The 17,162-nt window shown below is 40.1% G+C and overlaps 1 protein-coding gene across 5 annotated transcripts in view; it reads left to right on the top strand.

Moving 5' to 3' along the window:
- The window catches only part of LOC108131231 (streptococcal hemagglutinin), a 54,467-nt gene that overhangs the window by 26,674 nt on the left and 10,631 nt on the right, over positions 1-17,162 (top strand). Inside the window, exons 1-2 of one of the 5 annotated variants that reach the window (XM_043212738.1) lie at positions 12,109-12,315; positions 14,049-14,111. The exons of 2 other annotated variants lie outside the window; for them this stretch is intronic. In XM_043212738.1, coding sequence (XP_043068673.1) covers positions 12,172-12,315; positions 14,049-14,111 — 207 coding nt within the window. In that variant the 5' untranslated portion in view covers positions 12,109-12,171. Of the gene's footprint in view, positions 1-2,193; positions 3,388-12,108; positions 12,316-14,048; positions 14,112-17,162 lie in introns of those variants that run through there. 2 more of the 5 variants (XM_017250013.3, XM_070277218.1) reach the window with 2 other exon arrangements.

Below are 17,162 nucleotides of genomic sequence, written 5' to 3'. Positions count from 1 at the left end.
TATATAAACACATACCCTCTCATACGCCCAACAAAGTGTTTTAAGAGCCTAAAACATTGTCGCCGCCAAGTGTAGTTCGGCCAACATGAAAACTACGCAGGTCACGAGGAAAATAGTTGCCCAAGGTGCTGGGAGCCGTTCAACAAACAAACTACCAAACAAACAAAAAAAACTAAAAAAAAATTGGGGGGAAAAAAAGGGAAAGGAAAACGAAATCCGGCACAGAAGCAACAGCCAAGTGTAAAGTGTTGAAATGGCAACGGAAATGAAATTAGGGGAATGTGGCAGAAGTTGCTTGAAAGGACGTGCCCCGGATCGAGCTCCTTGCAACCCTGAATTTTTGCTGGCCCCAAAATAGTATCCCCAGCCCCTGCCTGCTTTGCTTTGCCGTCAATGCAGGCATAGTCGCCATGGCAAATGTTAAGGTTACATGCCCTTAGAAACAAAGCCCTACAAAAGAACTAACATTATAATAGCGAAATGCGGGCGATGGCCTGCCCTTCTGATTCTGCATTTTAATATTTCCTTTTGTTTTTCTTAATTTGCGTGTTTACGGCGAAATTGCATGCCGGCCGTAAAAATGAAAGCAAAGGTTTAATTTCTTGCTCGATAGCATTTAAAACAGCATTTATTAAAAGGGGTAGTATTAAAAAAAGGAAGCTACCGATTCATAGGACCCTGACGTCCTGCCATGTTAATGGCAGGAACATGTAAGCGGAAATGAAAAAAGTATAAACCTTTCTATAAAATATCCCGAATTTTAGAGGTGCCATTGAGAACTTTGCAATAACGATGTTTATAACTATAAGTAACATTTATTTATTAAATAATTTAAACACTTTTCAGGGCTGCAATTTAAAAACAATGTACATTAATATTAAGTCCGTTTACGCATAATATGTTATTCACATGTTCCTTGCAGTAAATCCGTCTCTTTATCTAAACCTAGATAAGTCCAAAACATATTCGATAATGCAAAAGACAACGAGATAGGCAAAAAAATAAAAATAAAAACTAAAAATCAATTGTAAAATGTAGCAGCGCTAATATGGAAACCTGATTTATCTGACAAATGTGTGCTTGTAACTGTTGTGCATGTTAGGTAATAAAATAGTAAATATTGCAAATTAATACTGTATCTATTGGAAATAGAGTTCACTTCCAAAGCTTCGATAAAATACCAATGTTTATATGGATGTGTGTGTCTAGGAATTAGGTGCTTTTTGATATCCCCCCAGACGCTAGCTAGGCAAAAGGAAAAATATGCATTGCAACAATTTTATAAATAAGAAGGCAGCTTAAGCAGAATGTGCGTAGATTTGGAAATAATCTCATTTATCAGAAAGAGGAAAACAAAGCTCAGCTCCAACTAAAACATGTCGATGGATACACACAGACAATACGCCCAAATGTATGCAATTTGATTGTGGAGATAGAATATTTTTTAATAAAAGTTTATAAGCAGAGATTGAAATATTTGTGAAACATATTTTAATAGACACCGAAAACCGAAAAACAAACAGAAAAAGTATAACTAGAGCAAAACTCTAAAGAGCGATAGCAAAAGAAAGATTTTTTGAAGAATATTTTTTTATATACAAAACCAGATGATAACGAAAAGTTGAAAACACTGCGAACAAATGCACAAAACATATATGTCTCGGATAACCCTAGCCTAAGTTGTTGGATTTGTAACCACATTTTTCGGTTAGACGTTTGTATATCGACAAGTTTACTTTTGATGGTTTCACCGAAATTATTTTGAGCCAATTTGTACAGTTATTCGTTTGAAGCTTAAGCAAGTAATCCAAAGTACAATCATTTATGTCAAACAGGACACTACCACAACACACCCAGAACTGGCCACAGGCGATTCTGGGCTAGAGCTAAACAAGACAAGGGGGTACGGTTACAGGGACAGCACAAAAGTATCTTTTGCTAAAATTGTTGTAAGCTTCATTTAATGAGAAACTACTTTGAGAAAATACTGAGCATTAAGAACAGAGTTTTGTTAAAAACTTAAATATTTATTTCCTGCAAAAAGTAAGAAACCCAAACTATTAGATCAAAGAAGACGGAGGACTTGCTAAACCGAATGTAATCCCCAAACACACCTCCTTAGCTTGATTTGTAATTAGCTGTACAGCTGACCCTATTCCCCTCCCATCCCCGTAATCTCACCCAAAACCAAAGATGTATGCAGCTGCTGGAGGCGCCTCGCTGGCCTCGCGCCAAGCCCGCCAGCGCCAGCGGCAGCAGAAGAAGAACCAACAACTACAGGCGAAACTACATCCACCGAAGGCGGCCGGGGCGGCGGGCTCCGGGGGGTCCGGCGATCTTGGCGCCTCCACGCCCACCCGCGGCCAGTCCCGGCAGTTCCACCAACTGCCGACCAACTACCTGCGGGCGCCCCAGGCCCAGGGCCGCAAGCTGAGCGCCACCTATACGACGCAATCGAAGCTCCTACTGCCAATCGACGAGGGCGACACCCAGTCGGTGCTGCAGCTGCGCATGCACTCCCACTCGCACGCCCATGCCCACGCCCACTCGCACTCACACGGGCCCGCCGCGCACGCCCACGGATTCCACAGTCATGCGGTAGTGCAGACGCCCTACCAGCAGTTCGCCTCGTCACACGGACGCGCCTCACCGAAGCTGGTGCATCGGCACTCCGGCAGCAGCAGCGCCGGATTCCATCCGGCATCCTCAGCCGCCGGTGGACAGCTGCACAAATCCGCCACGGCCACCCTGCCGCTGGTCTCCCAAATGGAGGACGGGGATGCGGATGCAGAAGCATCGACGTCGCCATCGGCTGTGGCCGGCGTTAAAACGACAGTGACCTCGTTGGAGTCAGCCACGCCTACGTCTCCCCCGCTGGCCAGCACTTCTGCTGCCGCTGCCGCCGCTCTAGCAGCCGAAGCCGCGGCGGAGGGAGAGTTTGCTGGCGCCGCCGCCATGTTTGTGCCCCACCATGATGCCATCATTGTAACGCCGGCCACGCCCATGGCCTCGCCGGGCCACGTGGCCAAGCTCCGGCGACCGGGACCGGAGGAGCTGCTGGAGACGTCTACCGCCGAACGCCAGCCCCTGACCGCCGGCCATTTGGACGATGACGAGGAGGAGGAGCCCCTACATCCGGCACCTGGACAATTGGAGCGCAAGTGCAGCGTCTATCGGATGCGCCGGAGTGACGCCTTCGAGCAGGATGCTGGCGGCGTGCTGAAAAGGCAGCTCCGGGAACTCCAGTTCAGCACAGGAGTCCAGCAGACGCAGTACGAGCCACTCCTGGCCGACGAGCCGCAGCTTCTCTTCAAGGGACTGGGCGGGCGGAAGATGCAGATCTGCGGCTACTGCGAGGAGGGCATCTGTGTGTGCGAGCACCTCGAGGTAATTTCGATCTGGCCAAGAACTCTAAATGGATTTTATTTCTGGGTCCTCTACTTATTTCTATATGTCCTACGCATGTCCTTGAATTGGTTTTAGTTCTGTGTGTTTTCAAGTCTCGGTGTGCGAATGCTCTTAAAATAATAGGGATTTTATTTATTATTTATTTATAATTAATATTATCTCTAATAATAATTCTTATAAGATAAGTTTTGGTTCAAGCCTACAGGTCGTATGAGTTATGTGGGTTATGCTGGGAGAGACTCATCCTATGAGGGTTTCTATATTTACAATATACAATTTAATATTCAATATTTTTAATATTCAAGAATGGGTACCTACGACTTCGGATAAAATAATTCTTTTAAGTGTTAAATCAATCACTGGGGGCGGGCATACAGGTCGTATGATTTATTTGGAAGAGTTACATAAGATTTACGTAAAATAATCCTCATAAGTCGAGATCTAAGGTTCGATACACAGGTCGTATGAGCTATGTCGCATGCTTGACTATCGTGTTTTTGTATATTTATATCCATATATTTGCTTAAAAGGTCAACCTTGCTAAACACTGCATAAAATAACTTTTTAATAACTTTCTGGTCTTATGGGTAATTTTGCTTCATATATTTATGTGGATATGTGTAAATATGTGTGTCCTCTATTAGGGATTCTAATACCCTTGATGTTTTACTCATTTTTCTATAAATATTAAATTTGTCTCAACATGAATACGCTTTAAATGGCATGAATTATAGCTGTCTCAGGGTGTTGTGTTAATATTAATATGTGTGTTAACCCATAATCTATGTATGTTTTCGAAAAAAGAATACTTCAAGTGCCTCAAAAGATTATTGGGAGACAGAGAAGATACTATTATTTTGTATGAAAGGACTTTAATAACAAGTGTTAAATTATTATATTTATTTTTCTGGAAAAATATTCCTCCAAAACTGCAGAGCTTTATACCAATGCCATCTTCTAAACTATATATGCAAGTCCTTGCAGTTGCCTTATATAAACAATATTTATATGTACATACACCTTACATAAAATGTTGAAAACTAGAACATTTTTATCACACATCGATTCTCACACATTAAAAACACTCGATTGAAGCTTTGAAGGCTCCGGCTCCCCCGCGTTCGTACATTTATTCGTACGGCATCTCTAATAAGGACAAGTTGCTCTTGGCAGGAGTCAACTGGCTCGATTTGTCCAACTTTGTGCAACTTGGCTCTCTCCCTCGGCCAGCCCCATTTTTGAGGCGATGCCATAACGGCGGCAGCGCCGACAAGAAAACGGGCCAGAGCCAGAGCCAGAACCGGAGCAGAGGAAGCACCGACGATGGCAAGTGCATGCATAACAACAATTCGAGATTCGGAAGCGCATAATGTGCCTTTGTATCGGCCTGATAATGTGCTGGCCGACGAGCAGCAAAAAAGTGCTTGGCAGACACATGCCACCTCCGCATGCCACAGGACTGCCGCCTCCTGCCTTTCGACTGGCGCCGTTTGCCAAATGTTGTGTAAAAGGCTAATGGCGGACACGGAATGTGTGTCATAAAAGTGCAAGGTGGTAGTGGTGGTGGTAGCGGTGGCGAGTCTTAAAGTTTCCTCCTTTAAGTTGACACTAACTGAGCTCAGCCGAACTCGGCTCACAACTCACTTAACAAGCTTCTCGGGCCAAGAGGCGGTAAATTAAAAAACTTAGCGCTTCGCAATTATTTGGCTTGCATAAGCACCGCATCAACTACGTATATAAATGTCTTTATGCAAAAAAAAACAGAAAACTTGCACAAATTAAACAAAACGTGCGCACAAAAGAAAATCTCTGTAAGACCCGGCTAAAGACTGAATAAAATAGAGAACCAGATCCACAAAACAATAGAAATGCTTGGGGTCGACACAATATTTCTCATTGAGTTTTAACTTGATACTATGTTTATACATATATCATACTTTGAGAGAGATTTGGTTTATGATGTTCTCTACTAAATTATTACAATAAAACATCAATATTATAGCAAATTTTGTCTACTCTTTTTTAGACAAAATAATCGCGCCTTGGGAAGTTTAGTAGAAGCTTACATTTCACAATAACTCCGAGTACCTCGTGCACTCAACAAGGACTGGGCGTTAAAAAAAAATAATGGCTAAAAGGGGCAAAGACTGGCGGTAGAGAAAGGCGAAAAGAAAAAAACGGAAGAAAGCAAACAGCAAAAGCGAATGACGGCGGCTGAAATTTATTATATTCCCTTGGAACCCACGCCAGCGTCATTTCTAGTCGCGCTTCTCGCTTTTCCTTCCCGGGCCACTCGAATCCCTAAAAGAGACATGGATTTGTCGGTGTATGCGTTTCCGTGTCTATGTGTTGCAAGTTGCGAGTGCCTCTCGCCTCCCTCACTGCCCTCACACAAAAACAACAGCTAGTAAATTAGCTGGAAAATAGAGAAAAAAAAGTATGCGGCAAAATGGCGGACGCCAGAAATGCGAAAAAATATCATCATCACTGTATCACCCACCCATCCTACCATCCGCCGCCCACGCCCATATACCCGTGCCAACGCCCAACTCCCCCCTCAAAAGTCGCGGAATGAAAACGGCGAAAAACTTGTAATAAAGGTGGAAATAAACGCGGCAGAATGTCCGCCACCTGGGAGGACGAGGCAGGAAATTTCAGAATTTATGAATAAGCAAAATGGCGACATTGGGATAAATAACTGCATTAGCATTAATTGCCCAATGCACATTCTTTAGTAGAGATTTAGTGAGATTTCTGATTTCGGGACAAGCGCCAAGAGTTCTCAAATGGTTACTCAAAGCAAACATCCTGAAAAGTTGGCTGAAGGTTCTAAGACTTTAAAGTCTATGATATCCATGAGACTATGAGAGTCTATAAGTCTAAAATATCTTAAACTTTTACTCTTCTGAGTCTTGGATCTAGATTCTACACCCAATTCCAAACAAAAGACAAACCAATTATAAATCTTTAATGAAAATAGTATTATCCACAGCCATTAATCGTTCATCCTGTCTTATCGTCCTCGCATAACTCAAGATTCCAATTTCCAAAGGCTGTGAATCAGCTCTCTTGTGCAATCCAGAGCTCGAGGTCATTCCATTGTGATTATTTCTGTTTGATGAATCAAATCGCTTACGCTCAAATGAACAAGATGCCTTGATTTGCAGGGACATCGGAATTTAATTTGCAATTACACAAGATGTCTGCCGAAAAGTGCGGCGGTAGCGATTGCTGGCTGCCTCCGAATGCAGCCCCAATAATTACTCAAACTGTCGCCCGTAGATGGCGCCAGCCCACCACTGTTCCCCTCATCATAGCCACGCCCTCTTTTCAGAGACTTTATTTCGGTGAAGCTGCAGCCTTGTGGCCCAATTTTTCCCAGGATTCGACAGCCTGCTGGTAATTGTTTGTCAGGCACGTCGGTCTGGGCTTGTACTCGTAATTGTAACTGACACATTGCATTGGCAGTCGGCGTGCCTTCCAGCCAGGCCCTCCATTCAAGCCATCTCGCAAATAAAGTGGTAATCAGACTTCTGCCCAAAAAAAAAAACCCAAGCCGATCAACGACAGTTTCTTGTTTATTGGATACTTTGCGGCAGCTTCATTGAATTATTGTTGCATAATTCATTCACTGGCACTGGGAAAAGGATAAAAACCAGCAGAGGAGCTGGAAACTCCTCTCGTTTATTGCAAAGCCACATTTAAATTAATTTTCGATTTTGGCTCGATGCTTTTTCTCTGTTTGCTTATTCCGCTTGTGCCAACATTTATCTTCGATGTTTGGCCAGCGTGCGAACGAGGCAAGTGGCGAGGCGAGAGTGGCAAGTGGCAAGTCTGCCAGTGTGTTTGGATATGTGCAGCTTGATTGTTGTCGCATGGCAGCCATGGGCAGTAAAAATCATTTAAAAAGACACAAATTACTCTGGGCCGTGGTCGGGACCTAAATTGCTTGGGCAATTTCATCGGAACGCAATTACAAAACTGCATTCCCTAGTATTGGAATTTGGTAATTGAGATACTATACATACTAAAGGGGTTTTTCAATATACTATAGTGGATATTCTACTATAAATACTATAAATCTGCATTTAATAAATGGAACAAATAACTTGACTTTCTCGACTATACAATACCCGGTACTTCTCTCGATTACTACCTAAAGCCTGTTAAGGTAAATGAATTGTACTACAAGGAAATAATTTATGGAATTTAAATAGATTACACTAAGCTCTGTACTATACTAAATTGTGGCAAAGATACTTATCCTCTGCATAATACCTGGTACTATTCAATTATTTCTTTTAGTTCTTCTAGTTAATAAAACAATCTTAAAAATTACAAGGAAATATGAATATTAAACAGAGACATAAAAGCTTATTCTTAGTACATATACTTTCTATATCGGTTCCTATAGCTTATATCTTATAAACTCATCTTTCTCGACAAACTTTCAAGTCAAAAAGTCTACCCTACGATAGGATTAAGCAATTTATCAATTTAGTAGAACCCAATAATTTTAGCTCAATTAGCGCTGGTTAGTGGTTTGGTTTGGCCAGGGCAAATTTGCGCAACAGACATCATTGAACAAACAACAACCACAAGTGCTACGCAAACACACTCACACACACATGGCCCATGCACATGTGTAGATCCTTAAACTCACACAGCGGCAGTTGACTCGATTGTTGTCAACAATCAAATAACACGACTTCCAACGAGGACAGTTGCCATTTCTCACGGCATGTGGGGGCGGCATATGCAAATTCCCGTCGAGGGGCGCCCAGTATGTGCCTTTAATTACCTGCAGACAAGGCGCCCGTCGAGAGACAGGTGAACAAGTCAGCGGGCGATGTGCCAAAAATTGGCCCGAACAAAAGCCATGAAAATGGAAAAGGGCCTAAGACTGGCTCTTACTCTGGGCCCCTTTTTTCCATTCACATTAATTAACCTGAGATATGCACTCCCCCAGAGCCGAGGGCCGATTTGAGCAACAGTCGATTGGGGTTATGTGGTGTGGTATTTTTTTGCGGTTTTAATGGCTATTTGCCATACATTATATTTTTTTTTTGCCATAATATTGATTTCATGGCTTGGCAGTGGCGATGTGAAATGTGAAAGGTGAAGTTCCATAAATAACGTTAAAAATTGGGCAAGAGTTGAAAGGTAAAATGTCACTAAAGATGTATTTAAATTTCAGATACCAATAGTTATAACCATTAAGGGATTAAATTTAATTAAATGAATCAAAATAAACGATAATCCACTTATGGATCATTGAAATGCTGATGAAATGCAAAAGCCCTTGGGATAAATCTTTTGAATTTCCACTTAACTTTACGCCAAAAACTGTATAAATTTGCGTGTAATGCACTCGACACAATTGGCCATAAAATGCATGCTACCCGACCTACAATTTCTCACAAAAGAATAGGGCAATTCAGTGTTAATGAAATTTACAGCGAAATGTCATATATTATCCTGCACTTGTCCCTCTTGGTTCCTCTTTTCCTCCCTCCTATGTATGAGTGTGTCTCTTTCTTTGGCGAAAATCATGGCGCACAAATTAATTTTCATAGTATACTTTTATGCGCTTATGTTGTCAGCATGACATTGTTGTTGTCGCTGTTGGCGACTAGCTGCCAAATAGCAACATGTGTAGCCACGCACACACAGACAAAGGACACACACGAGGAAAAAACAGGATAAAACACAAAGTCAGTGCCAACGCATCCGCATCCGCGTGCGCTTGAGTGTGTGTGCGTGTGTGTTTAATTGCAAAAATGTTGCAATCTTTTAGGCGTTGCAACCAGTCAGTCGGAGGTAGAGCGATAGTCAGACAGCGGCCTTTTGTTATGTCAGCTGCACTGTCTGTTCGAAAACCATGTTTTTCTCTATTAACGACCCTGAATCCTGCACATGGCTACAGCTGCGGCAGAAACTATAGAACAAATATGTACTTTGAGCACTACTTGAAAAGTTGGTCCTTAAAACAAACTAGAGATAAAACTTTAAAGTTGGCTTTAATAAGAATTAATCGGAGAAACACCTTATAAAAGCCTTTATGTCCTTAAATGTATCATTTTACAACTACTACTATTTTCATTCCGACTGTATGCATGGACGATTGCATCGGGGAGCGTGTGTGTGGTTTTTGCATGAATCTGTATTTCATTAAAATTTCATCTGCATCGTTCAACGAGTGACTTTTTCCGCTTTGCGCTGTTGAATTATTGAAATTTTCGGTTCGCAGTTGCCAGTTCTGCTTAGGTTGCTGTTCCACTTGCCTAACAAAAGCTACCCCGATGCGACGTAGGCTGCTGCCTCCAATGCAGCATATTTGCATATGAATTCCAGTCGCAGCCTCGGCTCCGGCTCCGGCACTGGGCTGCTGTAACTTTTTCGACGGCCCCGGTTTCCATTTCGCTTAGAAGTATGTATTCCCTGTCCCTGTCCATGGCCCAGGCTCACATCGTTCCACAGCCATTTGAATTATGGCATTGCAGGGCAGCAACATGGCTTATATGCCATAAATATTTTCTCTGTTTGCATTACTCACCAGATTTTTGCAAGTGATTTGCAACGGCCTGGAAACTTTGCAGTCGACTTGCCTTAACTTTTCACTCAACCCGACGAAGCCCGGGCTTCGTTGGGGCGCTACGGGCGACGGGAGTCGATTCATCTCAAAGATGTGCATTGAATGCGTTCAGGAGCAGCTCTATCCTGGTTCATAAATGAATAATTTGGTTTATTGACATGGCCTGTCATTGTTTGCAGAGCGGATTCTCTCGCAATTTGCATTCATGACGCATGTGAAACTTAATCCAATTACATTATAAATCCATTGAAATGTAACCATTGTTGTACATTCAATTGAACTGAAACAATCACATTTAAATCAACACTTAAATTATATAATAAAATAAATGAATAACAATAACATGTGATTTTTTGGCCTATAACTTAAAAATGCATAGATGCACAAAGTAATGAAGCGGAAGTCTTCAATTAAAAGTTTTATTTACCCAACAGCCGATTTTCTGCAGCAAAGAAACACAAAAGTTACTAACAATGTGCAAAGCTAATGTGAAAGAGAAAGCCAAGCGGAAACCATAAATTGAGAAACTGCAACCAATGTGATATAATCAACTAATAAAATATAAAAATCCTTTTAAGCATATTTCTAACAAAAAAGAAACATAATTTAAACGACGGAAATGGCAAAAGGAAGCTGGCAACAAGAAATCAAAAATAAATTACATTGTGTGGAATTAAATTTTATATAGTTAGCGATATATTACATCATAATGACTATTAGTGCTACAGTAAAAACTACAACAAAATAAAAACAAAAATAAACAACAAAAGCTTTAAATATTTTTTCTACTTACTAACAAAAAACTAAATTAAATGCACCAAATGTGATCGAACTGAAATAATTTATTGAACAACCAATACGAGTTACTTCAACAATAAAATTCGACAACGACATTGCCTTCTCTCATTGTAGCCTAAAAACCAAGTTAATTCTAAAAGCTAAAATCTTAACTACGTAGACACTAAATATAATGAACTCTTAGCATTAGTCATTAGAAAAATAAAAACTAAATCGAAAGGAATCAGTGACTAGCTAATAATTCAATCTAGAAGACTTTTCTACGTGCAATTCAAATTGATATTATTAGGCGATGAATAGACTAAGGAGAGCAATCACTTACCTTTACGACACAGTGCGCTTACGTTAACGCTACACTAACGGCAACGGTCAATTCATAGATATTAATAAATGTTTATAGCTTTCAATGCCAAAATTCAAACGAAAATGAAATCGCCAACGAATACAATGCTGCGTGACGTGAACGCTACGTAGCAGAAGGCCAGGCGTTTCGTTACGCTCCGCTACGTAACGATAGATCCATAAAAGATCCGACACAAACACAAACAAAACACATATACACACACGTAACACGTAACAACATCCGTAAGATCCGTAAGATTTCCGTTTTAAACTACGTCAAAAGTCGTTTATGTGTCGCCAGTTGCGGTATTCGCGCGCGAAATTACGTCATCGAGAGTCGCAGCAGCGTTGCAGCAGGACGGGACGTCGGCGCAGCCAGAAGCATCATCGTTGGAAAACCAACAACAATGAAAACAGCAACAACAACCACAACAACAACAGCAACATCAGCAACAACACCAACCAAAAACAACAACGACTTAACGGAGCTAGAATAAGCAGCCGACCACTGGCGATCAACGCAGCCCATCCTCAGCCCGCCACTCAACTGCGCCAGTCACTTCCGGCTGACGCAGTTTTCCAACAGCCAGGCTACAGAAAGAAAACCCAAGAACCACCCCAAAATAATCAACAGCACCACACATAGAAATCTCTGTTTTTAACTTTAAAACAAAACAGAAAAAAAAACATTACAGTAAAAAAAAATATTACTCTTTGCTTCTATTTCTATACTCCTCCTCTTTGTGCCTATCGAAACTCCGTACGCCCAGTACGTTCGCGTAGTTCTTGAGAAAGTTGAGAAAAACTTAACGCCTCTCGACTTGACTGACAGCGACATCTAGTTTTGACGTTTTTTAAGCTCCTAAACGTAACCTGTGTCATCCCATTGATTTCGAACTGTTTGACGTTACATTTGACCGCTCCCGATAACGGCTACGTAACTAACGTAACGTAAACGGACCGATACCGATACCGAAACAGAAACTAAGTACAGTTTAACCAAAAAGTAAAAAAAAAACAACACCAAGATGCAGGCCGCATTGATGCTAAGATCGAAATCTCGGGTGGCGAGAAGAAGAAAGCTACGAAAATTAGGTGGAAGACTTGAGTTGCCTAGTAATGTAGCAACTAAAGAAATAGCTCCATTTCCTCGTTATCCACCTGAGTCATGGGTAATAATATAAAATACCAAACAAAATGCCTAATTAAATTTAAACCACATTCTCTCAATCTTCCTCTCTATCTCTCTCTGTCTATCCGTCTCCTTCTGAATTAAAGAAGAAGCGCCCCCCCCCCCCCCATCCCACAAAGAAAAATGATAAATTAAAAATTCAGTAAAGCAAAAGTATAATCTCAGACCCCTAAAAGCAAAGAGCGCAATGTCTTTAAAAAAAATATACAAAAATGTCATCAAATGAAAATCATCAGCTAAAATGAAATTCTAATTATTCTAAAACCCTGTCCAACCCGAAAGCCCAACCCAGTACTTACAAACCCGCTATCTGACTATCTTTTCAATCTATAATTCTATCTCTATCTCTGTATCTGTATCTGTCCCCTTATTCCCCCAGCCTATCTCTATTCGAGTCCCTCGTTTCGAGCCCAAGACACAAACTCTATTTTGATTTACGAAAACGCCCCAGAGTTAACTAGAAACAGAGCATACGTTTTTTCCTTAAGTAGTGTGGCAACTCTTTGCTAGGTTTGCTTATATAACTAATAGAATTCAACTTTTTCTCCAACTCTTTCATGGATCTTGCAGTTAATCTAGCGTGTGCTATACCCAACTATACCCTACGTACCACATATATAAACTTATATATATTAAAAACGTTAACTCTGTAGTAAAAGTTAATAATATACCTATAGATACTATATATTTCTCCAGTCTAAGAGCTCTGCCAGCCAACAACTAAATGCGCTGTACAATTAGCTTAACCACCTTTTTTCAATTCTCAGCAAACTTTTAGTGCTTTTGCTCAAATCTCTACCTCTATCTCTATCTACCTACCCCTTTCTATCTCTTTCTATAGCTAACTCTTTGTCTAGCTCTCTGCCTCTACTTCTGTCTCTATCCCACTTACTGTAACTCTCTATAAACGCTCTAACCAATCTAAGCCCTTCACACACTTAGCTTCAACTGTAGTTGAAACATTGCACAGACCCCACTTCAACCCCACCGTCACGTCCTGCCCTACAACCCCCAACCCCGAGATCACCTAACCCTAGTAAACTCAACCACTTTCGCCTACTTTGCACTTGCTTAAAGTCTATGTAAAGTATAAATAAAACTCAATATAATCCAAGACGTGTGTAGTTCTTCACCCACAATACCACTAAAAATAAAATCAGACATAACTAGTGCGCTCTTCCCCACACACACGTTGCACCCTGCTAAACTAGTCGAATAGTACTCAAATGTATTCAAAGCAAACGCTTCTAATAACGCCCCACTAAACCTAACTCAGATAAACCAAAAACGAGCTATGAAATATCAAATACAAATACCTTCATAACAAATAGAAAGCACATCTTTTGAGTTTCAAACACACATTATTTGTAATTATTTTAGCAAACATTTACACAGATTTTAGTCCTTATTTTCTAGCGACTGGTCTATGGACTATTTCTTGGCTAAAAGGTCCATGGATCAATCAGATTTTAGATATTTAGTTACGCCAAACTATCACCACACACTCTGTTTACGTCTTTGTCACTCACTGCGTCATCCTGTCTAACTCTTTCGTCCTGTAACCCACACACGCACACGTTTTACACACAAAAAACACACAGCAGAATATATTCAGTCTTGAATCTTACATTTTTGATTTTCAATTTTCGCCTCTATTGATGTAATGGCGTAATTCGCTAACGAAATATTATCGTCCACCATTTGCGTAACTAGAAAAACACATACGTGACAACGCCACCGGCGCCGCCGCCGCAACCGCCTACGCCACCGCCGGAAGTAAGTGCCAAAGCATCCGTTTCGTAAGCACACATTTCCTTACGTATTACGTAACGGCAAGCAAAAAACAAAAAATATGAACGTAAAAACTCAAAACTGTTATTCTGTTCTATCGTTCGTTCATCACGTGCAAGTGTCTCACGTGTTTCTTTGTATATGTGTAACGTAATGATCACCTGCGTGGTTGCCGCAATGCAATGGCGTAGTGTCGCTTACGTTACCGTCTTGCAGTTGGTTGTAATTTGAAAGTACAATGAAAATGCTTGTAAATAATTCTCTTGCTTTGCATCTGATCTATCTATCCTCTTGAATAAACTATCCCTCCCACTATCCAGCATCTCTTTTTAATATTTACGTTTTCTGTGTCATTTGGTGAATCAAATTTTCATTTTTAATCTTTCCTGGTTTTTTCAATTTCGTTCTAAGCCCCGAACGCATTTGCACATGAAATATTTAAAATATTTTTCTTGGTGTTCATTGGTGTGTTTTTTGGCCCGCCTTCAGCATTATGCCGATGCCAGTAAAATATTTTAAATATTTTATTAACTGCAAAGCAGGGCCAGCAAGGGAAAAGGTCCCTTGGACCCCACAACGAATATAAAAAAATACAAAAATTGCATTGAATATTTACAAGCATTTTCATTGCTTTGATTTGAACAACCCCGCCATGCCATTTGTGTAGAGAGCCAGCGACTGTACTGCAAGAACTGCCAGCTGAACTTGAGTAAACGTGTGAACCAAGTGCCCATTAAAACCATAATATACACACCACCCACCCATGGGCGGAGGACGAGTGCCTACAAATGTATATAGTATATAGGTAGTGCGAGCATAAAACTTTAATTCAATCAAATACAGTGGTTGCATATTACCGGGCCGTATGGCCCTCCACATAAATTAACGCAATTATACCTCACCATGTAAATTTGCAGCTGTTTAATTAACATAGCATCGGGTCAGTGATTAGCATAAATCAGTTTGGAAACTCAACAAGTTTGGTGGAAGCCGCAAAACTCGACTTAATTTGCATAGAAAATACATTCTGTTCGCCCTCCTTCTCCCCCCATACATCGTATATCAATTAGTCATTAGTTCAGCAAATTTTCAGTTGATTTTTAAATCGCTTCAGTTGCCTTAACTCTTAATTTGTAGTCATCAAACAAGTCCTCAAACAACAAACCAAGAAAAAAGAACAATAGACATATGAAACAATCAAACGATAAACTAAAAGAAAGTATGCAACATTAACTAACAACCAAAAACAAACCACCAGCAACAAACAAAAGACAAACTAAACATTCAAACTCCAACAACAAACAAACACTCAAGCAAAAAATGCATTAATATATAAAATAAACAAAATGGTATCAAGTTTTCCCAAAAAGATTCTGTAAAGCTTACTTGCCTCTCATTCCCGTTTTCGATCTAGGAGCTCAACTTGATTCAATTGCGAAATTTGTTCCACAAAGTTAAACCAATTAAGAAGTAAACAAAAAACGTTTTTCCTACCAAAAATGAAAAAAAAACCATACAAGGAAATCAATTCAAGAGAAAATAAAAGGAAAAAAAATCAAATTGAATGTTTTACAAAAACGGCAAAATGAAAGTGAAACAAATTTTCCCTTTGACAATGCCGACCGTTTCCAGTCGTGTCGGCTGCCAAAGTGAAAACTTTGCCTCAAATTGAAATGCACATTTTAATTTCGGCCCGAAACCAATTTTTTGTGGAACATTCACATGTTGAAGCAAGCGCTAAAAACTAAAAAAAAAATATATATATACAACTAGAGAATAAAAAACCAATAAAGGGCATCAGGAAAGTAACAACGCAGCTTACATAGCCAAAAAATTAAGCTGTGAGTTGAAAGGCTTCTTGGGTGGGAGAATTGTTGTCGTTTAGATTTTGGTTCTGTAAGTCACTATCAAAAAAATAAAGAACATTTCCAGCGGTATGGGTAAGTCAGAGTTGGCGTGTTATCTATACCAAATATTAAATATATAAATATGATAAGGAAATGTTTTTCCGTAGATTAGAAAGCCTTTCAGTTTAGCTAAGCCGGCCAAAAACACCCAACCAATAATGACCATTATAACATAAATATCAAACTTAATCCCTCCCAGCCAAGCCAATGAAGCGCATTTCTTCGCATTTTGAAAAAAAGAGAAAATCCATTGAAAATATAATCGAAACCAAAGCATTTATTTGTTTTATGCATACTTTTGGTGAATAATTGGGCTTAAGAATGTCGAATATCGTATGTCTCAAAGACCCTAAAAAGTATGCTTCAAAGGATAATCTTTAGGGATACATTGCAAAACTCATTTATATTCTCATTTGAGTTTTTTGTTTCATTATTTGATCAATGTTGACATAAGTGGCACTATTCGGGGAATATTTGCGCTGTGAGCTTCAATCGTCGCTTTCAATATTCATTTTAGCGCAACTTTAAGCCTTTCTTTTTCACACACACACACACACATGAGACAAGTTGCGTATCTTTTACTACTTTCTCTTCTACTTTCTCTTACTCAATGCCAAGCACGCACTAAATTTACAAAATGACCGACACAATAAACACACACACTCACACTCGTACTCCCTTTTTGAACACAATTTTTCCATTAATTTGTTTCAATTTTAAAAGCAGGTACGCGACATTTAATTGCAATTTTATCATGCTCTCTGTCTCTTTCACCCTCAAAAAAAAAAAAAAAGAAAACGGTACAGCCCAAAAGTATGCAACGCTTGCTAAAATGATAAACCGAAAATCGAAAAAATTCTGATCGAAAATTAGGTACAGTCTAAATTTAATGATTCAAATTATTGCGATCCACGCCATTTTACCAACTCTATTCCTATATTGGTGTCTATAAAATTGTAACCACAATGCTCTCTCTCTCTCTCTGTCTCTCATTATATATCTCTCTCTCTCTCGTTGTGCTGTGGCCCGTGCTCTATGTGACTAATAAACTTAGTAGCGTGCTAGGTTTAGTAGCTTAAATATACATATATATATAAATAACTATATTTATTGTAAATTTGTGCCTTTG

The sequence above is a fragment of the Drosophila bipectinata genome, chromosome 2L (assembly GCF_030179905.1).
Source record: "Drosophila bipectinata strain 14024-0381.07 chromosome 2L, DbipHiC1v2, whole genome shotgun sequence".
Classification (NCBI taxonomy): domain Eukaryota; kingdom Metazoa; phylum Arthropoda; class Insecta; order Diptera; family Drosophilidae; genus Drosophila; species Drosophila bipectinata.
This window is presented reverse-complemented; position numbering and strand designations above follow the sequence as displayed.